This window comes from Mirounga angustirostris, unplaced genomic scaffold, assembly GCF_029215605.1.
Source record: "Mirounga angustirostris isolate CCGP_5_RB_7025 unplaced genomic scaffold, mMirAng1.0.hap1 SCAF_11, whole genome shotgun sequence".
Classification (NCBI taxonomy): Eukaryota; Metazoa; Chordata; class Mammalia; order Carnivora; family Phocidae; genus Mirounga; species Mirounga angustirostris.
Window position 1 is genome coordinate 32,432,195 of NW_026991719.1, and position 24,052 is coordinate 32,456,246.

Sequence of the window (24,052 nt, forward strand, 5' to 3'; positions counted from 1 at the left end):
ATATTGTAGCTTAACATTGAGTGCCTCCATGACATGGCTATTGGCCCCCATTTCCAGTTTCATTTTCCACTCCTCCCATTTTGAATCTTATACTCTGGCCCTACTGACCAAGCTCACTGTACCTTATTTATGTCCCTTGCTTTATTCAATTCAAAGCCCTCATTCAGTGTTTTGTTTTCCTAGGATGTCTTTCCTCACCACCTTTGCATGTCCTAATCCTACCAATCCTTAAAAGGCCAGCCCAAAAAAACTTTTCAGGAGTCCTCCTCCAGGTTACTTTCCCACCCCCAAACATACGCACCCAGTAGAGTTATACCTGCCTTCTGACCTCAAAGAGCATCCACCATGGTCAGTCTTTCATTAGAGTTCTTTGTGTTTCTTTTATCTTTATTATCTTTTACACTGAAGAGCCTTGAGGGCAGAGGCCATCTGCTAGTCATCTTTGTAACTTGTCATGATCTCCTTGTACATAGTCTATATTCAGTAAGTATGTCCTAAGAAAAAGAATTGTGTTCACTTAAAAGAAAAATGTAAATATTTGCAACTTTAAATAGTGGCTTCTTCAGTGAAATCAGACCCAAAGTGAGAGAACTGATTAGATAATTGGAGTAGACATTTTTCGGGGGCAGTTCTTAATTTGCAGACCTAATTGTCTGCTGTTTTTCAGCAAATGTTTGTACGTGATTGCACTTGGCTAAAGATTTTTGGCATTATCCTACAATGCATTAAGAAATATATTCTACAACTACATATTTTGTTTAAGGCAGTAATTTAGGTAGTTACTTGAGCCATTCTCATTTATTTTTATTCTTTTCTTTTGAAGAGAAGGCATAGGTGAGAGCTATTTATTTTGAAATTATGAAAAAGTAGTTACATTTTTAAAATAAATATAATTGGTGGGTGTGTATGTATCAGTCCTAGATTTTAAATATTTTTATTAGTAAGGGTGTTTTCTAACTGAATCTAAAGAAAACAGTTTAGGTTTTTCTTTATTTCCTTAATGAGAGAAGTACATGTTTCAGTAACACCTCAGTGTTGTATTCTCAAAATAAATTTACATCCTGTATACTTGTCATATCATTTACTCTCTGATGCAGGCATACAAATGATTCCAGATACCTGTGGCTGACTCACACCCTTTGATGAGAAGGAAGCAGAGGAAGGTGATCAACTTTAGTTAAATATCACTGCCTTAGTTTTTGAAGTCCAAATATAAGCCCTTGCATCTTGGGAAGTGCCCAGTGTTTTAGGAAAAGGTAGTCTGATCTTATCCTATAGGTCCAGGCTGTTATCTTCCTCTTTATTTTGTTTCCACATTGAAAAACTCCTAATTCTGGTATCATCCATTAGATTTCCAAATTGCTTTGATGAGGACCTGACACAACTTCCTGTTCCCTAACATATGGCAGACATAACTAATCTATAACAATATCATTCCTGCTGGTCAGATTCTTACTACAGGTGGTATCTTTTACTTTTTTGATTTAAAAAAAAAATTATTTTTTAGTTTAAATTCAAGTTAGTTAACATATAGTATAGTATTGGTTTCATGAGTAGAATTTAGTGATTCATCACTTACGTATAACACTCAGTGCTCATCCCGACAAATGCCCTCCCCCTACCCTCCTCCCCTCCAGCAACCCTCAATTTTTTTCCTCTATGTTTAAGCATCTCTTATGGTTTGCCTCCCTCTCTCTTTTTATCTTACATTATTTTTCCTTCCCTTCCCCTGTGTTCATCTGTTTCGTTTCTTAAAACCCACATATGAGTGAAATCATGGTATTTGTCTTTCTCTGACTGACTTATTTTGCTTAGCATAATACCCTCCAGTTCTATCCACGTCAATGTAAATAGCACGATTTCATTCTTTTCGATGGCTGAGTAGTATTCCGTTGTGTATATATATATATGTATATACCACCTCTAATTTATCCATTCATCTGTCGCTAGACATCTGGGCTCTTTCCATAGTTTGGCTCTTATGGACATTGCTGCTATAAACATATGCCCCTTCTAAACCCTATGTTTGTATCCTTTAGATAAATACCAAGTAGTGCATTTGCTTGGTCTTAGGGTAGCTCTATATTTAATTTTTTGAGGAATCTCCATACTGTTTTTCGGAGTAGTTGTACCAGTTTGCATTCCCACCAACAGTGTAAAAGGGTTTCCCTTTCTCTGCATCCTTGCCAACATTTGTTGTTTCCTGTCTTGTTCATTTTAACCATTCCGACTGGTGTGATGTGGTATCTCATTGTGGCTTTCATTTGTATTTCCCTGATGCTGAGTGATATTGAGCATTTTTTCATGTGACTGTGAGCCATTTATATGTCTTCTTTGGAGAAATCTCTGTTCATGTCTTCTGCCCATTTCTTGACTGGATTTGTTGTTTTTTGGAGTGTTAAGTTAAATTCTTTATAGATTTTGTATGCTAAACCTTTATCTGATAAGACATTTGCAAACATCTTCTCCGATTCTGTAGGGTGTCTTTTAGTTTTGTCAATTGTTTTCTTTGCTGTGCAAAAGCTTTTTATCCTGATAAAGTCCCAATAGTTCATTTTTGCTTTTGTTTCCCTTGCCTTTGAAGACATGTCTAGTTAAGAAGTTGCTGCGACTGAGGTCAGAGAAGTTACTGCCTGTTTTCTAACTCCAGGATTTTGATGGATTCCTGTCTCACATTTAGGTCTTTAATCCATTTTGAATTTATTTATTTATTTATTTATTTTTAAAGACCTTATTTATTTACTTGACAGAGAGACACAGCGAGAGAGGGAACACAAGCAGGGGGAGTGGGAGAAGCAGGCTTCCTGCCAAGCAGGGAGCCCGATGCGGGGCTTGATCCCAGGACCCCAGGATCATGATCTGAGCCGAAGGCAGACACCCAGTGACTGAGCCACCCTGGCGCCCCTTGAATTTATTTCATTCATCCATAAGTCTGGGTAGGGGTTTATCAATTTTGTTAATTGTTTCAAAGAACCAGCTCCTAGTTTCATTGATTTGTTCTGCTTTTTTGATCTCTGTATCATTGATTTCTGCTCTAATCTTTATTATTTCCCTTCTCCTGCTGGTTTTAGACTTTGTTGTTTTTTCCAGCTTCTTTAGGTGTAAGGTTAGGTTGTGTGTTGGAGACTTTTCTTGCTTCCTGAGAAAGGCCTCTATTGCTATATACCTCCTCTTATGACCACCTTTGCTGCATCCTAAAGGTTTTGGATTGTCATGTTTTCATTTTCATTTGTTTCCATATATTTATTTATTTATTCTTTAATTTCCTGGTTAACCCATTCATTCTTTAGTAGGATTTTCTTTAACCTCCATGTATTTGTGGTCTTTCCCCTTTTTTTCTTGATACGGATATAATATTCATGATCTAATAGTTTTCTTTCCCTTTTCTTTTCCATTACATAATTTTCCATAATTTTATTTTCTATATCACCTATTCATTCCTCCTCTTCTTCCATTCTTGTTGTGATTTCATTTTTGCAGTTAGTTTTGCATCTCAGTTATAGCATTTTTTATTTTGGCCTGAGTAGTTTTTAGGTCTTTTATCTCTGCAGCCCGTGTTTCTCTGGTGTCTTCTATATTTCTTCCAGGCCTAGCTAGTATTCTTTTTTTTTTTAATTAATTAATTTTTATTTTTCAGAAAAAGTTTTACTCAACCAAAATATGCACTGTTAGCATTAACTGCTCTCCCCAAATAATAAATTTCTCCAAATATTATATATTCATAATATTCAACATTGTTAAAATATATTCAAATCCTTCAATTATTGTCTCTTTTGGAGAATATTCTCTTAGAGTTCCAAATGATGAAAGAGGTGATGATCTGTTGATAAAATTCAGGTGTATGTGATGGATATGGCAAAAGTTTTTGGCCCTATTCAGTTATTCCCTATGGTTGTCTGGGATTTCACCACCTGTAGTGGTCAGATGTTGTCATGGAAAAGTATAGGTCCATCCATGTCTGCTAACCAATGCAGAGTATGTTTAGATCCATTTTTGATACATAATTTCAACTTTTTTTTAAGATTTTATTTATGTATTTGACAGAGTGAGAGGGAGAGAGCACAAGCAGGCAGAGCAGCAGGCAGAGGGAGGGGGAGAAGCAGACTCCCCGCTGAGCAAGGAGCCCGATGTGGGGCTCGATCCCAGGACCCCCGGGATCATGACCTTAGCTGAAGGCAGATGCTTAACCAACTGAGCCACCCAGGTGCCCCCATAATTTCAACTTCTAGACAATAAGATGCTACTGTTAGTTTTGCCTGAGTTAAAAGTAATGAAATACTCTCTTTGCAGACCACCATACAGTTACCAGAACCTTCTTGTTGGTTATAGTGATGGTTTTAACACGTTTGGGAACTTCATCAACATCCAGCCATTTTCCAGACCACTTTCATTTTTTGTCAAAGCTTATGATCCTCTTCAAAATAGGTCTCTGCTCTTTCAAATCTTGAGGTATTAGTACATCTCTAATCATCTCAGTTTATGATCACCCATCAGTTGGTGTGTTACCTACCCACTTGTCCAACTGTCTTACCTTTCCTATTGCAGCCAGGTGTTGAGAAATTGTAGCAGAAACTAAGTCTGGTTCAAGGCCTCAAATTGCTGTTTTGGGGTTAGCTTCTACCATGGTTCTCAATTGATCTTTATTTAAAACAGATTTGGATCTCCCTCAAGCCTCATTTTTCAGACTCATATCCCCAGAATAAAATTTTTCACACCACCACCGTATAGTCCTTTCACTAGCAGAGCCTTCTCCAAAGACGGAATTGATGTTTCTACTTGGTGTGGTTGCACTATGTCCTAGTTTAAATTCATATAAAAACAGTATTCACAAATATTTCAAAGATATGGTACTGTTCACTTCTGTAAAAGGTGATGATTTCTCTGAGTGTTTTACTTTTAGAAGTTTCATGTTAAGAAATACATAAGCACAGGGACAAGATTTACATGCAGCAGGAACCTGTTGGTCGCACTAGGTGCATGACTTGGTGACCATCTTCACTTTCTTGTACAAGTTGAGGACTTGCTCCTCTCTAGCAGCCATGGCAGCTTGGGCTCCTCTAAGCCCAGCTAGTGTTGTTCTAAATTCTTGTTTAGATACATTGCTTATATCTGTTTAGAGCAAATCCCTGGCTGTGATTTCTTCTTGATCTTTCTTTTGGAGAGATTTCCTCCATCTTATCATTATGTCTAGGTTTCTGTCTTTTGCATTTTGAAAGCTTGTTATGTTTCCTGTTCCTTAGAGTAGTACTATAATTAAGAAGGGGTCGTACATTGTCTAGGGCCTGGTGCTTCAGGAAGTGTTTCCGGTGTATGCTGTGTGCACTCAGCTGTTGTGTTTTGGCTGCTCTCTCCCACAGGTCAGTTCTCTGCACAGAGTTCCTCCTTGCTTGCAGTGGGGAGTGTTTGGGCTTTTGTCTAGGTGTGCTTTTATTTGTTTGTTAAGATAAGCCTGATTTAAAAAAAGAAGAAGAGAAGAAGAAGAAGCCTGATCCAAGAAAAGAGTAAAGGAAAAGGAACAAAAAAGCAAACAAACAAAAAACTGTAAGCCTGGCTCCAAAGAAAAAGAAAGAAAGAAGGAATAAAGAAAGAAAAGGAGCCTGAGGGCGCCTGGGTGGCTCAGTTGGTTAAGCGACTGCCTTCGGCTTAGGTCATGATCCTGGAGTCCCAGGGTCACATCCTGTATCGAGCTCCCTGCTCAGCGGGGAGTCCGCTTCTCCCTCTGACCCTACCCCCTCTCATGCACTCTCTCTCTCACTGTCTCTCTCTCAAATAAATAAATCAAGTCTTTAAAAAAAAAAAAAAGAATCCTGATCCAAAAAATGAAAAGAGCCAATAAACAAAACAACAATTGAACAAAAAACTATAAGCCTGTTTTGAAAGAAAATAAGAAAATAAAGTAAAATAAATTTAAAAAATTTTTAAAATAATTGAAAAAAAGAAAGTCTAGTCCTATTTCCACCAGAACTGAAGCTGATGCTTTGGAACACTCTGTGATCAGTAGATCTGGTACATGCAGGGGACCTGTGTTGGTCTTCTGAGGGAGAGACCTGCCCTAGTATAGATGCCCCGGCCTGGTGCAGGCACATGGGGTTTGGTGTAAGCAACTCCAGCCTGCACTGGAAGTGCTGTGTTTTTCTCTCTGAACTCCAGCCTTGCTGGTGGGGGCGGGGGTGGAAAATGGTGGGGTAATTCACAGCTGCTGCGTTCAGGAGGCCCTCACAGAAAAGTGAACAATCTCCCGTCCTTTGTTCCAGGCTTTTGTCAGATCCCTGCCTTCAGCCTGTGTCTGGACCGTCAGCACTGCTGGCACTTCTGTGTTTTATGTCTGGCCAGTGGCCAGTGGATTCAAAATTCCAAATCTTAAATGACCTGGCAAGGCGCAGACCCACTGCCCTGTCCTGGAGGAGAGCCTTACAGCGCTGCGCCCAGCACCATTCTGCCCCATAAAAACAGTCCCATGGCTGCACAGGTGCCTGGAGTCTATGGTGAAGCGCAGCAAAAAGTTGTCCCCTGCCGTTTAATGGCTGCTGTGTGGCGCCTGGTGGGCCTTTTGTCCCTGGAGAGGCAATATACACTCTTCCAAATGTACTACTGCAAGGAGGGGAGCATTCTCTCTCACTGTGACCCAGGGGATCCCCACACCACAGTGTTTTGCAGGAACCCTACGCGTTGTTCTCTCTCCACTCTCTCCCTCTCTCCTTGACTTCCACTCCCTGAAAAGGCCTCCCTCCCCTCTGAGGCACTGCAGCTTTTCTCCCTCTCAGTTCATGTCTCAGAACCTCGCATCTGCCACGTTCTCTTCCTCCAGTTGTGCAGATTGTTTTCTTAATCCTTAGATCGATTTCCTAGTTGTTCAAAATGATTTGATGTTGATCTAGCTATATTCAAGGGACAAGGCAAGCTTGGGGTCCTCCTACCACTCTGCCATCATAACTGTCTGGGTGGTATTTTCTAATTGACCAGATTTGTTGGGCAAATGAGATAAAATCTACTTGCTAGCGTATTCTACCTAGACTTCTCAGTATTCTATTACCTTGCCGCCCAGTACAAGAAATACAAATACTGTGTTTGTGGAATGCTCTTGGTAATTTGATTAGGCTGGCATTAGAGAGCTGTGTCATGCTATACGTTACCTTAGAGTTGCTTAACTTTTTGAATTAGCCTGCTTTCTGGTTACAAGAGTTAGCTGCTTTCCTTGAACCCCTTTTCCATGTAGATGGTATATATGAAAATTATTTCTGAGGAGTATTTAGTTTTTTCTCTTAAAATCTTAAAATAACATTGTTGTTGATTGTTTGGTTTGTTTTCAAGAAAACTGTCCCAAAATCCAGGGGTATCTTAGACTGTATTAATATATCTGTTGTGTTTAAAAACAAGGAAGCAGATAGTCCTAATCAGTTTTACACTTGTCAGACCACTCAGAGTAATGCACTGAGTGTAGGACACTGCATTTTATGAGATAAAGATGGTGCAGACTCCTGTCTATTTTATATGGCCACAGATGAATAATCTAGACATGCTTATCCTGGAAAAGAGAAACCTCAGCAGAAATCAGTTACTGTCTTCATGTATTAGGTGGTCTATTTATGGAAGGGAATTGTATGTCATTTCAGAGATCAAAAATAAGACCAACGGCTAGAAAGTTGTTAATTCAGTGAAATGTTCTTTGATAAAGGGCTCTGTAATCAAATAATTATGACAAATGTACGTATCATATTCCTGTTCTGGAAGTTTGCACATATAGATTAAATATATGTTAAGGCCCCTAAAAAGTCATGCAGTAAAAGATCTTGTTAAATTTGTTAATGCCAGAACTGGTTTTCTAAGGAGCTCACATTTAGGTAGTGGTTCTCAAACTGTGGTAGTTAGACCAGCAGCACCAGCATTACCTGGAAACTTATTAGAAATGCATCTTCGGGGCACCTGGGTGGCCCATTTGTTAAGCGTCTGCCTTCGGCTCAGGTCATGATCCCAGGGTCCTGGGATTAAGCCCTGCGTTGAGCTCCCTGCTCAGTGGGAAGCCTGCTTCTCCCTCTCCCACTCCCCCTGCTTGGGTTCCCTCTCTCACTGTGTCTCTCTCTGTCAAATAAATAAATAAAATCTTAAAAAAAAAAAAAAAAAGAAAGAAATGCATCTTCTTAGCTCTACCCCAGACCTATAGAATCAGAAACTCTGGGAGCTGGGCCCAGTAACCTCAGTGATAATAAATCCTCAAGGGGATTCCGATGCTGCAACTGTGAGAAGTACTGCTAGAAAATTTCATTTTTTTTTTCCCAACTCAACAGCACCCTTTTCATTTCTTTTGTACTACTTGTCACAATTTTTATTTTTTACAATTTCTTCTAATGATATTCTTTGACTCTTAGCTCATTTTTTTTTATAGATGGTTATCCCTCTGAGGTATAGAAGGAAGGAAACTCTTATGAAAGGCCTACCATAGTTTTCATCCTAATGTAGGTGCCATCCAGGTGGTATCAATTTGGATACTATAAAGAATCCTAAGTAATGAATCCATATCTTCTGTGAAGTGAAATATTCATTTCTATAATGAAGTAAACCTTAAATTCATTGCTATTGTTGCCATTTTTTTAAAAGAGCACTTACTGTTTTTCATTTACTTTAAAATGTTCTTTGTAAAATGTAGACTTTTCTTTAACATCTTAAAAGGATCTGTAATGTGCCCTTTCTTATGTTAGAAGTCAATAAAATTAGAGATTTTTCTGATTTCCTTGCATTAGCAGAGATTAAATTCTTGTAGCATTGTATTTATCTACACAAAGAAGTATGAATGACACTTTTAGAAAAATGAAATTGTAGTTTAAAATGAATCTGTATGTAAAATTAAAAATGATTCCCTGTAAGTGTGCCTATAACTAGTGCCTTATTTATTTTATGGGTATCATAAATGTGCACTTTGAGTGTTTATATGAAATGCCTCTATAAGTCATATGGAAGAATTTTCTTTTTCTGTAGGACAGGGAAATTGGGTTGATATATTAAAATATCACAATATATTTAACCTAGGTGTATTTAGGACAAAATTATTAGTGTTCCTTGGAATGAGTTATGGCCAAATTCATCTTAATTTCTTGATACTGTCTTGTCAGCTCTTCTTTTCATAGAAGTAAGGGTTCCCTGGGTTTATATTACTAGGTCAGTTGGAGCTTTATTTATTTTTATTCAGGGGGACAAAGACTAGTAGTCTGGAGACTGGATTTTGATTTGGTTGCTGGTGTCCAACAGCAGAATGCCTGGAGGCATCCACTTGTAACACTGAGTATAAGTGGTGGAATCATTATTACTATATTTAAATACCGATAGTTGGCAGGAATATGCTAAAGTCTGAATCTAACCGTGAATTTTGTCCCTGTCCCTGCCCAGGGCAACTGCTACTGAAAAGACATGCTCATATGAGGAGGAAGACAGCAGAGGTGGTGGTTTGGAGCTAAATGTTACTTTGTTGTTGACTCAGGGGAAGAGGTGTAGGATGTTGGCTATGTTTTCTAAAGAGCACCTAGCAGTTTTCACCTTGTGTATTAAGCTTCTGCATGTTTTTCAAATTATAACTTTATGCTTATGATTTTATATCTTCTTAGTTTTCCTCACAGGAGAAAAAGCCAATTCAGTATTGAAACGCTATCCAAGAGCGAATGGACTTTTTGAAGAGATAAGACAGGGCAACATTGATCGTGAATGCAAAGAAGAAATCTGCACATTTGAAGAAGCAAGAGAAGCTTTTGAAAATACTGAGAAAACTGTAAGTATATTGGCAATTTTTAAGAAACCTTCACAGTTTTGCCTACCTTTTGGATGTATGTTTGCAATCTGCATTCCCAAATTGTGTGCATTGTTATCAGTTACAAATGGATCACAAATTACATTTGTGAAGAACTCTGGAAGTGGCATCTAACTAAGAATACTCTGTGGATAGGAGAGCCAGGTTCACTTCCCCGTCTATGAGGGCCCTGTTTCCATGGGACTCTGCTGAGCCAAGACTGATAATCCTAGCAAGGGGGAAGCGCTTGTTTCACAGGAGGCTCTGATGGGGAAAGTTATAAATACCATCACCTTACTCTGCCTCATCAGTGAGAAAGTGTGGAGGAACCTAATAGATATTGACACTGTTTTAAAATCGTTTACTTCTTGTACAAAAGACATATCCATATTTGAACTCTCCTCCCCACTCTAAGAATACTCCTTACCTCTCTTTACTCTAGATGGCAAGCCATTCAAGGAGAGCAGGGTTGGGAAAGCAAAAGGCAGTGGTATAAATTCTGTGGAACTGCTCTGCAGTTGGAGATGACATTACCAGGGGTAGCCATTATAGAAAGTTCCATTTCTGTGCACCGACCATGGAAATAACACTAGGTGCTAAACAAGTGATGTCAGATGTGCTTGGAGGGATATCAGTTATGTCTCAGAAGTAGCAGATAGAGAAGTTTTAAAGAAAGGGGTTTGTTTGTTTGTTTGCTTTTAAAGATTTATTCATTTATTAGAGAGAGAGACTGTGAGTGGGGCAAGGGGCAGAAGGAGAATCTCAAGCAGACTCCCCGCTGATCATGGAGCCCAACACAGGGTTTGATCCCACAACTCATGAGATCATGACCTGAGCCAAAATCACAAGTCAGATGCTTAACCCACTGAGCCACCCAGGCACCCCAGAGAAGGGGGTTCTGATCTTTTGTTAGATAGAAAAGGAGCCAGAAGTTAAGGAAGGAGCTCAAGGAGAGATGATGAGGGAAGCATCACAAAGTCAGTGTATAAATTGATAAGCTGTGAGCATCAGTTTTTATATTTTTATTTTTTTATTGAAGTATTTTTATTGAAGTATAATTGACATACTGTATTAGTTTCAGGTATATAACATATCAGTTGGACAGTTGCATACATTACTTAATGGTGTAGTCATCTTCTGTCACCATCCAATGTTATTACAATATTATTGGCTGTATTCCCTCTGCTCTACTTTTCCTCAGTGTGATTTAGTTTATAACTGGAAGTCCGTACCTCTTAATCCCTTTTATCTATTTTGCCCATCCCCCATCTACCTCCCCTCTGGCAATCACCAGTTTGTTGTCTGTATTTAAGGATCTGTTTGTTTGTTTTTTAGATTCCACATAAAAGTGAAATCATATAGTATTTGTCTTTCTCACTTAGCATAATATCCTCTAGGCCTGTTCATGTTGTTGCAGATGACAAGATCTCATTCTGTTTTATGGCTGAGCAGTATTCTACTGTGTGTGTGTGTATGTGTGTGTGTGTGTACCATATCTTCTTTATCTGTTTATCCTTGGACACATAGGTTGCTTCTGTATCTTGGCTATTGTAAATAATGTTACAGTAAACATCTGCGTGCATGTATCTTTTTGAATTAGTGTTTTTGTGTTCTTTGGATAAATACCCAGTAGTGGAATTACTGGGTCATATGATATTTCTTGTTTAATTTTTTTTTAAAGATTTTATTTGAGAGAGAGAGAGTACAAGTGGGGGAAGGGGTGGAGACAGAGGGAGAGGGAGAAGCAGACTCCCCACTGAGCAGGGAGCACGAAGTGGGGCTCCATCCCAGGACCCTGAGATCACGACCTGAGCCAAAGGCAGATGCTTAATCAACTGAGCCTGGTTTTAATTTTTTGAGGAGCCTCTATTGTTTTCCACAGTGGTTGCACCAATTTACATTCCCACCAACAGTGCATGAGGCTTCCTTCTCTCCATATCTTTGTCAAAACATTATTTCTTGTCTTTTTGATACTAGCCAATGTGACAGGTGTGAGGTGATAGCTCATTGTGGTTCAGATTTGCATTTCCCTCATGATGAGTCATGTTGGGCATCTTTTCATGTGTCTGTTGCCTATCTGTAGGTCTTTTTTGGCAAAATGCCTTTTCAGGTTCTCAGCCCACTTTTAAAATTTGATTGTGTTTGTTTAAAGTGGTTTTTATTTTTTTATTTGTTTTAAATCAAATTTATTTATTTAGAGACAGAGAGCACGAGTGGGGGGAGGGGCAGAGCGAGAAGGAGAGAATCTCAAGCAGACTCCGCACTGAGTGAGGAGCCTGACTCGGGGCACAATCTCACGACCTTGAGATCATGACCTGAGCCAAAATCAAGAGCCGGATATTTAACCGACTGAGCCCCCCAGATGCCCCTAAAGTGTTTTTTAAATCTTAAATCCCACAGTTAAAAATGAAAAAAAAAAATCATCTACAGTCCCATCGTGCAATCACAAAGCACTGTTGGCCTTTTAGTTTCTTTCCAGCTTTTTTGCTGTGCACCTGCTTAGTCCTTATTTTATTTTACACATTTATATTTTTCTTATGAAATTAATATATGGTCATTATAGAGAAATTTAAACTATAGTAAAACATGAAATGAATAAAATCATTTCAGTTTTTAGCACCATCAGTTTTCAGATTTTGGTATATATTATTCTGGCCTATTTTTAATACATAGATAATTTTTAAATAACAGTAAGATGGTAATATAAATAGTGCTTTATAGCATGCAGCTTTTAATAAAAACAGGTTAAAACAAGCAAAGTTTAGTTTTTGCTATTACCTTTTTTCAAAAAATACAAATTTTAGATATTCTACCATCATTTTCATAAAGCTAATGACTTTTCATCCTGCTTTATCATTCTTCTTTAATGGAAAGGTAAGAACTTTAGTGGAAAGATACTTTGAAATTATGTAAATCTCCTATTCTTCATCAGACTATTACCCACTAGTTTTAACATCTTCTGTTTATGATTCTTGACTGAATCAGTTATAGTTGCTAAATGATGATTTCTAACGCCATCATATGTACATTTGTTGTTTGGCATTCAGGAAGTAGCCATAAATTAAACATATTTTATTGAATGTGGATTTTTGATCATAGTAGAAAATCTTCTTCTACACCGTATTAGAGAGCAATTCACATAGTTTCTTCTAATATACTTGAGCTTTTACATTTAGATCTCTAATTGACTCACTAGTTTATTCTTGAGTATGGTGTGAGTTATGGATATGATTTTTTTTCACATGGCTATAGAGTTGTCCAAAGACCATTTCTTATAAAATCCCTCTTTGCTTCAGTGATTTTAGTTACCCTTATGCATCTCAGTGCTTCTATATATCCATTCCTGCCCACAGAGATAGGATACTGCATTTCAGCAGTCTTTGAAGCAAATAGAAGAAGAAACTCCTTCAGCAATTGCTTAAGCAGTTCTCTGCCCTCCCCAGCATCACCTTTTCTTCTCTGTAGATTCATTCTCATTAGTCTACACACCTTTGAAAAGAACTCTCTTCACCCCTCATCCCGCTCCAACAACTACCTCACGTCTTGAAATTCTGTTCTGTCTGTACTCAACTCCCCTGGTGAGGTTTCCTAGTGTCATGGTTTGAAATGCTAATGACTCCCAAATTTTTATCCTGGAGGGCCACCCTGCACTGCAGAGCTATGTGACTCACTGCTTACTCAGCATCTCCTCTTGGAATTGAATATGTTTTTTAAACTCAACATAAAAAATTCATGTCCCTTCCCCCCAAATCTGCTTCTACCACAGCCCTTCTGATCTGAGTGAGTGGTAACTCTATCCATCTCTTTGCCAAGCCCCCAAACCTTGTTGTTATCCCTGACTTTTCTCTTTGTTTCATATGCGCATCCCATCTGCCTGCCGATAGTGTTGGTTCTAACATGAAAATACATTCAGAATCTAACCACCTTTCACATCTCTCTACTTGTTAACACTTCACATCCAAGCCACCATCACTCTCTTATCTGTATGATTTCTTACCCCCCTCCCCATAGCTGATTCTCAAAACAGCAGGCCAGAGTGATCCTTTAAAGGGTCTTCTCTGTAATGTCTTCCTCACTTAACATCAGAGTGCTCGGAATCACCCACAAGGCACTATACTGGCAGTCCCAGGCCCTCTCCTCTCCACTCCTTCGCATCTCCTCTGCTGCTTTGCCTCTCGTTCACTTTGCTGTGGCTTTCTTGTGACTCCTTAGAAATACACAGTGCACGTCCTGCCGGTGTAGTCACAGTGCATGACTTCGGCTCTTTGCTTTTCCAGACAGATATGTCTGAGCTCCCTCACCACTCTGAGGTCAAGTTCACTTTCTCAGCAAGAACGAATCTTACCTTAACTTGTAACCTCTTGCCCCTTCTCTGAATTATTTTTCTTTCCGGCACTTCTCACCATCTGACATCTGTTAATTTTATTTATTGTTTGCTCTCCCTCGAGAACTATTAGCTCTACGACAGCTGCATTGCTTGGTCATAGCTACGGTCCTTAGCATATAAAACAGTGCTGGCACATAATAGGAATTAATTAAATATTTGATGCATGAATGAAGAATGAACGACTGGATTGGCATATTATGAGGTACGTTTATTTCATAGGAAGTAGTGATTTAAAACTTATTCACAAATTAGATGATAGATGTGGACTTAATTTTAAAAACTTTTTTATTATTATACTGGTATTAGGTTCTTTTCCTTTATGGTTTAGAGCTTGTCATCTGCGTTAGTTTATGTCGTTAAAACCATACCATTCACAGTAAGGTGTGCCCAAAGTCTTTTGGTTTAATAAGTGTAATAGAAATAGCATTCTGATCCCTGATCTGTTTCAGAATAGTGTTTGTTGTATGTTAAGAAGGATCTGCTCTGTGTTAAGAAGTACTGAACAACAGTTTCATCTTTGAAGTTCATGACTGATTAATTCTGGCAGTGAAGAAAATGATTGACTTTTGGGATTTGCTTTCTATACTTAGACTACTTATTAACTATCTTTCTGTTTACTAAAATTTATCACTCAGGTTTATTCGTACATATTTTCACCATCCCCCAATCTGAACTGTGTTAATTTAGAAGTATGCTTTCAGTAGGATGGGTTGGGGTTTGTTTGTTTGTTTGTTTGTTTTTGTAATTTTTTACCTAATTGGAACATAAGTCTAATTATAACATATAGTGGAAGAAAACGTAGTTCATGGTTCTCATTCTCATCATATAGAAATTTGGTCAGATTTAATCAGATTTATCTGCTAAGTACCTGCTATATAACAGACATGGGACATAAAACAGTGAATAAGCTGACCCTCCATCATGGCATTTGAGATATGATAGAGACAACATACATACACACAGAATCTCACATACGCATTAGTTTCCAGAATTCTGTGTCACAATCCTCTGCCTTGAGAATGACCAGTAGACCTGATTTGGTGTCTCAACTCTGCCACCTACTGACTATATTGCTTTGTGCAAACATTTTACCTTTCTAGGCATCAATTTCTGTATCTTTTAAAAAGTAGAAATTATACCTACAGCATTAGGTTTGAGGCTGTGCACTTAGCTTAGTGCTTGGCATAGAGGATGCTCTCAATAAATAAATTCTGTTCTAGTTTTTAGGTGCTCCATTACAGTCACTTTATTTAGGAATCATTATTTGATCTCTTCCGTTATTTTCTTTTTTCCTCTCTATTGGCACATCAGGGTGCTTTGCATGTTAGAATTTTAAATTTTGAACTAACATGAATAAAATATAAGTAATTTTTTAAAGCAGCTATTTCAGAACTTTTCTTCACGTATTCTAGTTTATTTGTGCTTGACTTTTCAAAATGGTTGTCCTCAAACTTTACTAGATTGCATAAGAATCAGGTTGGCTACTTGTCAGAACTGCATAGTTCCACTTAGCATCTAGATCTGGGTTTCTAATACTATTCGACAGTAAAAGGAACCATGACTATTTAGGGAAATGGCTGATTCTAGGGCTGGGGCAGGGAGAATATAAGATGAACTGGAGTATACTGCAGTACTAGAAAGTGAGGAAGTACTAAAAACAAAGAATGGGAGCATGTCACTGGGACACAGGAGCCAACCTGAAGGAGGTCTCAGTGGTCAAAGCTGGAACAATTTGAGTCACAGAATAAGTAATGCAGTATTGGATTATAACCCAAAGCATACAATAAATACACGTGTCCACAATGATATGAATGAATGAATGAAAAATAAATAGCTGAGAAAAATATACAGTACACAAGAATTCCAAATTATATATGCAGATACTCCCCTTTCCAGGAGGCGGAACTTAATTCTCTGCCTTTCTGGTGTGTGGTTTGGACTTAATGATCTGCTCCCAAAGAATAGAGTATGGGTAATACTGGGAAATAACTTACCATGGTGAAACCTGGCGAACACTGCCTTGACCATGTGATCAAGGTTAGTATCATCAGTGATAAGTCATATATAGCATGTGATGAGAAGGGACTTCACTTCTGTGGAGTTTTCCCCCCAGTGCATAACGCCAGTGGGATCATGAGAAAATTACCAAAGACATCCAAATTGAGAGACATTGTACAAAATACCTGACTCCTCAAAACAAGATCATAAAAAAGAAGACTGAGAAACTGTCACAGACCAGAGGAGACTAGACATGATGATTAAATGCAGTATGGCTCAAAAGGTCATTAGTGGGAAAAATAGTGAAATCCAAATCTGTTGTTAATAGTAATGGACCAATTTGTTCACTATTTCTAACAAATGTACCATTCCATTTTAAGATGCTAATTTTAGTGGATACTGGCTGAGGAGTATAGGAGAATGCTCTGTACTATCTTTGCGACTTTGCTATAAATATAAAATTACTGCAAAATAAAAATGTTTAGTTTTAAAATTCACGGTTCAGGGTCCACAGCTCTCCATGGGACCAGGGAACATGCTTTAAGGAGCAGCCTTGGGGATTCTAATGTACATGATCAGCAGGTAACATTTTATAAGATTGTAAAGTTGTTCAACTAAAACCATGTAGTTGGAATACGCAAAAAGCTTTGCAGTGTGTGGTGTTCTTAGGGGTGTGGATGACTGCGGTGTCCTGTCTGGGTGCATCATCCCAAGTCTTTATCCCATTCCCTGTGTCCTCCATGCTCCACTCTACACCCAAGCTGTGGTTGCATTTTAGAAACTGAGTCAGTAATATCCAAGGGTTTTAGATCTAGGTCCAATGATTGTGTTTTAGATAATACCTGTCATTCCAAAGTGTTGCTATTTAAATTGGTTTTATGTGAAAATTGTTGAAAGAGAAATTGAAGAAAGAACTATGCAGTGCCCTTTAGTGCTAGATGTTGTTAACAAAAGCAATACTGGCAATCTCTGAATTTAGAGCACCTGGCAAGATGTAGCATGTAGACACTTTTGTGTGGAGATAGCAATTACAAGAAGTGTTCAGTGTCTGAGGTATTTTAGACTTGGTTACTAGTTCCCCAGAGATTTCTCATCATACTTGCAGGCAGAAACTCATATTCTTTGGCATTGTTAAGGAAACTCCTATTTCACTTAGCTTCTGATGGCACTTGAGCCACTGATTCAGAACTCTGTCCTTTGAGGGATGAGGGACTTCAGGAAGGAAAGGAGGTAGGAGTTGAGTCTGGGCATAGACATGTAGGGGCAAACGTGGAGCATTGCTGCCACCATCTCCCAGCCATACTCTGCATATTCATCCACATCTTCCCACATGTTCCCTAGGCCCATCCCAAGCCCCTTCTGGGGGAGCCAAATATGAAGTTTCCCTTCAACCACATGAGAATTGTTTCCTGGGGCTCCTACAGGCATCCCCACTACTTCTTTTGGGATCTCTTGAGAATAAGATAGTAAGTTAGGCAGGGCCAAAGTATGTTATTTTGTGTGTATTTTGAAAATCCTCGTCTTGTTCCTGATCTTAGAGGAAAAGTCTCAGTTTTTCACCACTGAATATGATTTTAGCTGTGGGTCTGTCATACATGGCCTTTATTATGTTGAGCTGTGTTCTCTTTAAGCCCACTTTGTTGAGAGTTTTTATCGTGAACAGTGTTGAACTTTGTCAGATGCTTTTTCTGCATCTATTGAGATGTAAAGATTTTATTTATTTGAGAGAGAGAATGCGTGCATGTATGCGCATGAGTAGGGGGAGGGGCAGAGGGAAAGGAAGAAGCAGACTCCCCGCTGAGCAGGGAGCCTGATGCAAAGCTCAATCCCAGGACCCTGGGATCATGACCTGAGCTGAAGGCAGACGCTTAACCGACTGAGCTACCCAGGCGCCCTGAGATGATCATATAATTCTTATCCTTTGTTTTATTAATGTGGTGTATCATATCGGTTGATTTGCAAATACTGAACCATCCTTACATCTTTGGAGTAAATCCCACTTGGTCATGGTGAATGATCCTTTTAATGTCCTGTTGAATTTAGTTTGCTAATATTTTGTTGAGGATTTTTGTATCTATGTTCATCAGGGATATTGGCCTGTAGGTGTGGTGGTGGTTTGTTTTTTTTTTTTTTTTTTAGTGTCTTTGTCAGGATTATGATATCAGAGTAATGCTGGCCTCATGGAATGAATTTGGAAGTGTTACTTCCTCTTCAATTTTTGGAATAATTTGAGGAGAATAAGGATTGACTCTATTTTGAATGTTTGGTACAATTCACCTGTGAAGCCATCTGGCCCCGAACTTTTGTTGTTTGGAGCGTTTTGGCTACAAAATTCAGTTTCCTCACTAGTAATCAGTCTGTTCAGATTTTTTCTTTCTTCCTGATTCAGTTTTGGAAGATTGTATATTTCTAGATATTTATCCATTTTATTTATGTTCACTTTGTTGGCATAAATTTTTCATAGCAGTGTGTTATAATCATTGTATTTCTGTGCTGTCAGTTGTTACTTCTCTTTCATTTCTGATTTTATTTATTTATGTCCTTTTTTTGTCCTTGATGAATCTGGCTGAAAGTTTATCAGTTTTGTTTATTTTTTCAAAGAACCAGTGCTTGGTTTCGTTGATCTTCTTTTCTTTTTCTCTTTTTAGTCTCCGTGTCATGTGCTTCCACTCTGATCTTTATTATTTCCTTTATTCTACTAACTTTGGGCTTTGTTCTTTTTCTAGTTCCTTTAGGTGTAAGGTTAGATTGAGATTTTTCTTATTTCTTGAGGTAGGCCTCTATTGCTATAAACTTTCCTCTTAGAAATGCTTTCACTGTGTCCCAAATATTTTGGACTGTTGTGTGGGTTTGGTTTTTTTTTTTTTGAAGACTTTATTTACTTATTTATTTGAAAGAGAGGAGGGGCAAAGGGAGAGAAAGGATCTCAAGCAGACTCCACACTAAACGCAGAGCTCAGTGCGGGACTCGATCTCATGACCCTGAGACCATGACCTGAGCTGAAATCAAGAGTCGCAGGCTTAACCAACTGAGCCACCCAGGTGCCCCGAGAGACTGTTGTGTTTTTATTTTCATTAGTCTCCATGTATTTTTTTATTTCCTTTTTGATTTCTTCATTGACCGATTGGTTGTTCAGTAGCATTTTGTTTAGCCTCCACATGTTTGTGTTTTTTTCCAGTTTTCTTCTTGCATATGCTTTCTAGTTTCATACGGTTATGGTCAAAAAAGATGTTTGATATGATTTCAGTCTTGTTAAATTTATTGAGACTTGTTCTGTGGCCTAACCTATGATCTGTCCTGGAGAATTTTCCATGTGAACTTGAAAAGAATGTATATTCTATTGTTTTTGGATGGAATGTTCTGTATGTATCTGTTAGGTCCATCTGGTCTAGTGTGTCATTCAGAGTCACTGTTTCCTTGTTACTTTTCTTTCTGGATGATCTCTGCATTGATGTAAGTGGGTTGTTAAAATCCCCTATGATTAATTACATTTCTGTCAATTTCTCCCTTTTTGTCTGCTAATATTTGCTTTATGTATTTAGGTGCTCTCCTGTTGGATGCATACATATTTACAATTGTTATATCCTCCTGTTGGATTGATCCTCTTATCATTGTGTAATACCCTTCTTTGTCTCTGGCTATAGTCTTTTTTGTCCAATATAAGTATTGCTGTTCTGGCTTCTTTTTTGCTTCCATTTGCATGGAGAATCTTTTGCCATCCCTTCACTTTCATTCTGTATGTGTCTTTAGGTCTGAAGTGAGTCTCTTTTTTAGAGAGAGAGAGTTTGCAAGTAGGGAGGGGCAGAGGGAGAGAGAGAATCTTAAGCCGGCTCCATGCCCATCATGGAGCCTGAGGCAGGGCTCGATCTCACGACCCTGAGATCATGACCTGAGCTGAAATCAAGAATGGGGTGCTTAACCGACTGAGCCACCCAGGTGCCCCTGAAGTGAGTCTCTTATAGGCAGTACATAGATGGATCTTTTTCTTTTTTATCCATTTACCCTGTGTCTTTTGATTGAAGCATTTAGATCATTTACACTTAATTATTGATAGATACGTACTTATTGCCATTTGATAATTTTTTTCTGGTTGTTTTAGTACTACTCTATTCATTTCTTATTCTCTTGCTGTCTTTCCTTGTAACTGATGACTTTATTTAGTGTTATGCTTGGATTCCTTTCTCTTTATTTTTAGTGTATCTATTATAGGTTTTTGGTTTGTGGTTACCATAAGGTTCATATATCCTAAGTATATAGCCATCTATATTATGTTGATGGTTGCTTAAATTGGAGCACATTCTAAGAGGAACTTTATTTTTACTTCCTCTTCCATGTTTTATGTATATGTTGTCATATTTTATCTTTATTTTGTGAATCCCCCAACTATTTTTTAGATATAATCGATTTTTACTATTTTTGTCTTTAACCTTCCTACTAGCTTTATAAGTGATTGATCTACTACCTTTACTGTATGTTTGCTTTTACTTGTGCAATTTTTTTCCTTTGATAATTTTCTTCTAATTATGGCCTTTTCTGCTTAAAGTCCCTTTAACCTTTCTTGTAAGGCCATTTTAGTGGTGATAAACTTTAACTCATTTGTCTGGGAAAGTCTTTATCTCCACAATTCTGAATGATAACCTTGCTGGGTGGAGTACCCTTGGTCGTGGTTTTTTTTGTTTGTTTCCTTTTAGCACTTTGAATATATCATGCCATTCCTTTCTGGCCTGTCAAGTGTCTGCTGAAAAATTAGCTGACAGCTTTATGGGGTTTCCCTATTACATAACTGGTTACTTCTCTCTTGGTGCTTTTAAGATTCCCAACTTATCTTTAATCTTTGACATTTTAATTATTATATGTCTTGGTGTAGACCTCCTTGAGTTCATCTTGTTTGGTGCTCTCTTTTATTCCTGGACTTGGATGTCCATTGCCTTCCCCAGGTTAGGGAAGTTTTCAACTATTACTTCTTCACAAAAGTTTCTGCCCCTTTCTCTCTTCTTCTGGGATCTCTCTCATGCGAATGTTACTATGCTTGATGTTGTCCTAAAGAGCCCTTTACCTATTCCCATTTTTTAGAATTATTTTTTTGTTTTGCTGTTCAGCAGGGTGCTTAACATTACACTGTCTTCCAGATTGCTACTCTGTTATTCTCCATCTTCTAATCTGCTGTTGATTCCTTTTAGTGTATTTTACATTTCATTTACTGTATTCTTCAGTGGATTGATACTTTTTTATATTTTCTATCTCTTTGTTGAAGTTCTCATTGAGTCATTCAGTATATCCATTCTTCTCTAGTCTAGTGAGCATCTTTATGACCATTACTTTGAACTTTTTATTGGGTAGTTTGCTTATCTGTTTCATTTCTTTCTTGTTCTAAAGTTTTGTCTCATTCTTTCATTTGGAGCATATTTCTCTGTTTCCTCATTTTGTTTGACTTTCTGTGTTTGTGTCTATGAATTAGGCAGAATATCCACCTATAATGGCCTTGTGTAGGGACATCCCCTGTTTAGACTGCATGTACTTGGCAGCTTTGGCTGGTTGGCTGGAGTTTTAACAGGCATGGGCTGGAAGTCCCAGGGCACTCCAGGCTGGGGCCACCGTGCTTGGACAGCTGGAACTGAAGTGGGCACAAGCTGGGGAGCCCTGGGGCTCTCTGGATAGAGGGCAACCTGGCAATACAGCTGGAGCTATAACAGGTGTGGTCTGGGAGGTCCTGGGGCACTTTGCATAGGGGGTACCCTGGCGAGTCCCCCGGAGCTAAAGTGAGTGCAAGGCTGGGTGTCCCGGGATGCTTGATACCTGTGTTGCCTTGGTGAGATGACTAGAGCTATTGTAGACATTGTCCAGCAGTGTCCAGGTACGTGTGATGCTGGGGCCACTTTAGCGGGAAGGCTGGGGTTGGTGTGGGCTAGGGCCTCAGGGCTCACTAAGGTAGCTCGCTGGCTAGGGCACCCAGACACTACTCCCATATGTGCAGTCAAGGTGGAGAGGGAATATAAATTGTGGTGCTCACCAGCCCCTTCAACCCAAATAGCCGGGAAGCTTCCTGCTGTTTGGCAGAGTTCTAGGACTGGTTCCTTTATATTCTAGTTGCTCGTTTAAACTGTGCCTTCTTTTCTGTGCCCTCGGGCAGACAAATCTGTTTCTGATCCCTCAGTACTATCCCTCCCCACTGTAGTTCACAGTGTAGGAGGTGGGAGTTCTGGTCTTTTTCTTTCCTGCTGTTTTATATGCTGTCCCTCTATCCTTTGTTGTTCAGAAGCTGTTCAGTCAGTCCTCAGTTCTTTAGGAGCAATTGCTTTATATGTAGGTTTAGATTTGGTGTGTCCATGGAGGAGTGAGTTCAAGGTCTTCCTATGTCACCATCTTGGACCCTTTGAAAAACCTTATATGACCAATTAAAGTAAGTTTTTATTCATTAAATTGTTGATATTGTTTTTAAATTAGTGGTGTTTTATTCTCTGGCATTTGGGCCCTTTTTTAGATTATAAATCCTTTGAAGTCACAGTTATCCTTTTCAGGTTACAGTAAGAACTTAATTTGGAGGGTTTCAGAATGTGTATTACCAAAATAGTGGATTTGTTTCAGTGTGGGTCTCTCCTGCCCATGCCAGCAGTCTGTTAACCTTGGCCTGAAGTTACCTCAACAGGTTTCCTCTCCCACTACCAGTTACTCTTTTTCAGACCTGCCCTCATAGATTGGGTACTGGTGGGAGTAATGGGCCCAATTTTTTGTCACTTGTACAATCATTTGCATCATAGATTTGATGTAACTCTGCATATTATTGTAGGCAACAATGTCTAGTTAGTGAGGCCCTGTTTAACCTCCAAATATGCTATTCACCTAGGATTATACTAAAGACACATATAGAATTTCAGAACTCATCAGTGCTTCTTACTAGAATTAATTTGCCAGAAGATGTTCTTCTAATGGATATGGTGGAAATCCAAGGATTCCTTGACAATATTGCACCAGAGTTTGGGGTCACATAAATGATGAGTCAGGTGTCTAAAAAGACCCTGCTTTGTGTAGCCACTCTAGTTTGACAGTCTAAACTCCTATTCCTTAGGGATAGGCAGATCTCCTACCCATTCTCTTCCAATTGAAACTTCAGTGTTGGATTTCCTTTATGCCCACTTTTTTCTCCTTTGCTCCTTCAGCTTCGGCTAGACCTTGACCTTAAGATCATGGAGTGAGGAGAGAAGCATTATCTGCTCTTTAACCCTTACCCTTCCCATCTCTCTCCTTAAGTATTTTCGGGGGAAAGGAAGGGGAAAGGGGACAGATGTCTCTAACTTAACTGGTATTGCTCTATCCCCTTTTTGGCTGTCACTAATTCTTTGGTGGGCCTAGTTAAAATTGGGTAGGAGGTGAACAGTGTTCTTCAAGGGATCCCTAAAAGAAACCTCTGTACAACATAGTTCCAGGAATAGGAGTTATGACTCCTTGTTGGCCTCTTCCACCCCCTTTCCCAGCTGGCTTCTATCCTAGTATGTATGCCTCACATCCTTGTTGTTGGGACCTTTAGCCCTCTGGGACAGAATAGCTGCAACATGGCTCAAATTTTCCACAGTATCCACCTAACTGGTGGGAAATTCTTACACCCTTATTTTAATCTTTGGGAAAGGTCTGTAGTATCACTGACCCTGTTCTCTACCTTACTTTCCTCAGATCCACCCTGCCCTTCATATGGGCACAGGGGGCAGGAGTGGGGTACATCAGCCATTCCACTGCTTAAGCAGATGTCCACTCAGGGAATGAAATGTCAGTGTTCTCTTCATACACATATCCTAACTCCTGGCTTTCTTAGAGCTCCCCTCAGTAGTTCAAAGTCTTAAGTTCTAAACAGTAACTGTGACTCTGAAATGTGACATGCTAACCTAGCATGTGCAGCG

General features: G+C 38.9%; 1 protein-coding gene across 7 annotated transcripts in view; it reads left to right on the forward strand.

Moving 5' to 3' along the window:
* Positions 1 to 24,052, forward strand: part of PRRG1 (proline rich and Gla domain 1) — a 154,225-nt gene that overhangs the window by 74,908 nt on the left and 55,265 nt on the right. For 5 of the 7 annotated variants that reach the window (XM_045876215.3, XM_064573909.1, XM_064573912.1 and 2 more), the window contains exon 3: positions 9,597 to 9,757. In XM_045876215.3, coding sequence (XP_045732171.1) covers positions 9,597 to 9,757 — 161 coding nt within the window. Of the gene's footprint in view, positions 1 to 1,097; positions 1,164 to 9,596; positions 9,758 to 24,052 lie in introns of all 7 variants that reach the window. The other 2 variants (XM_064573913.1, XM_064573914.1) reach the window with 1 other exon arrangement.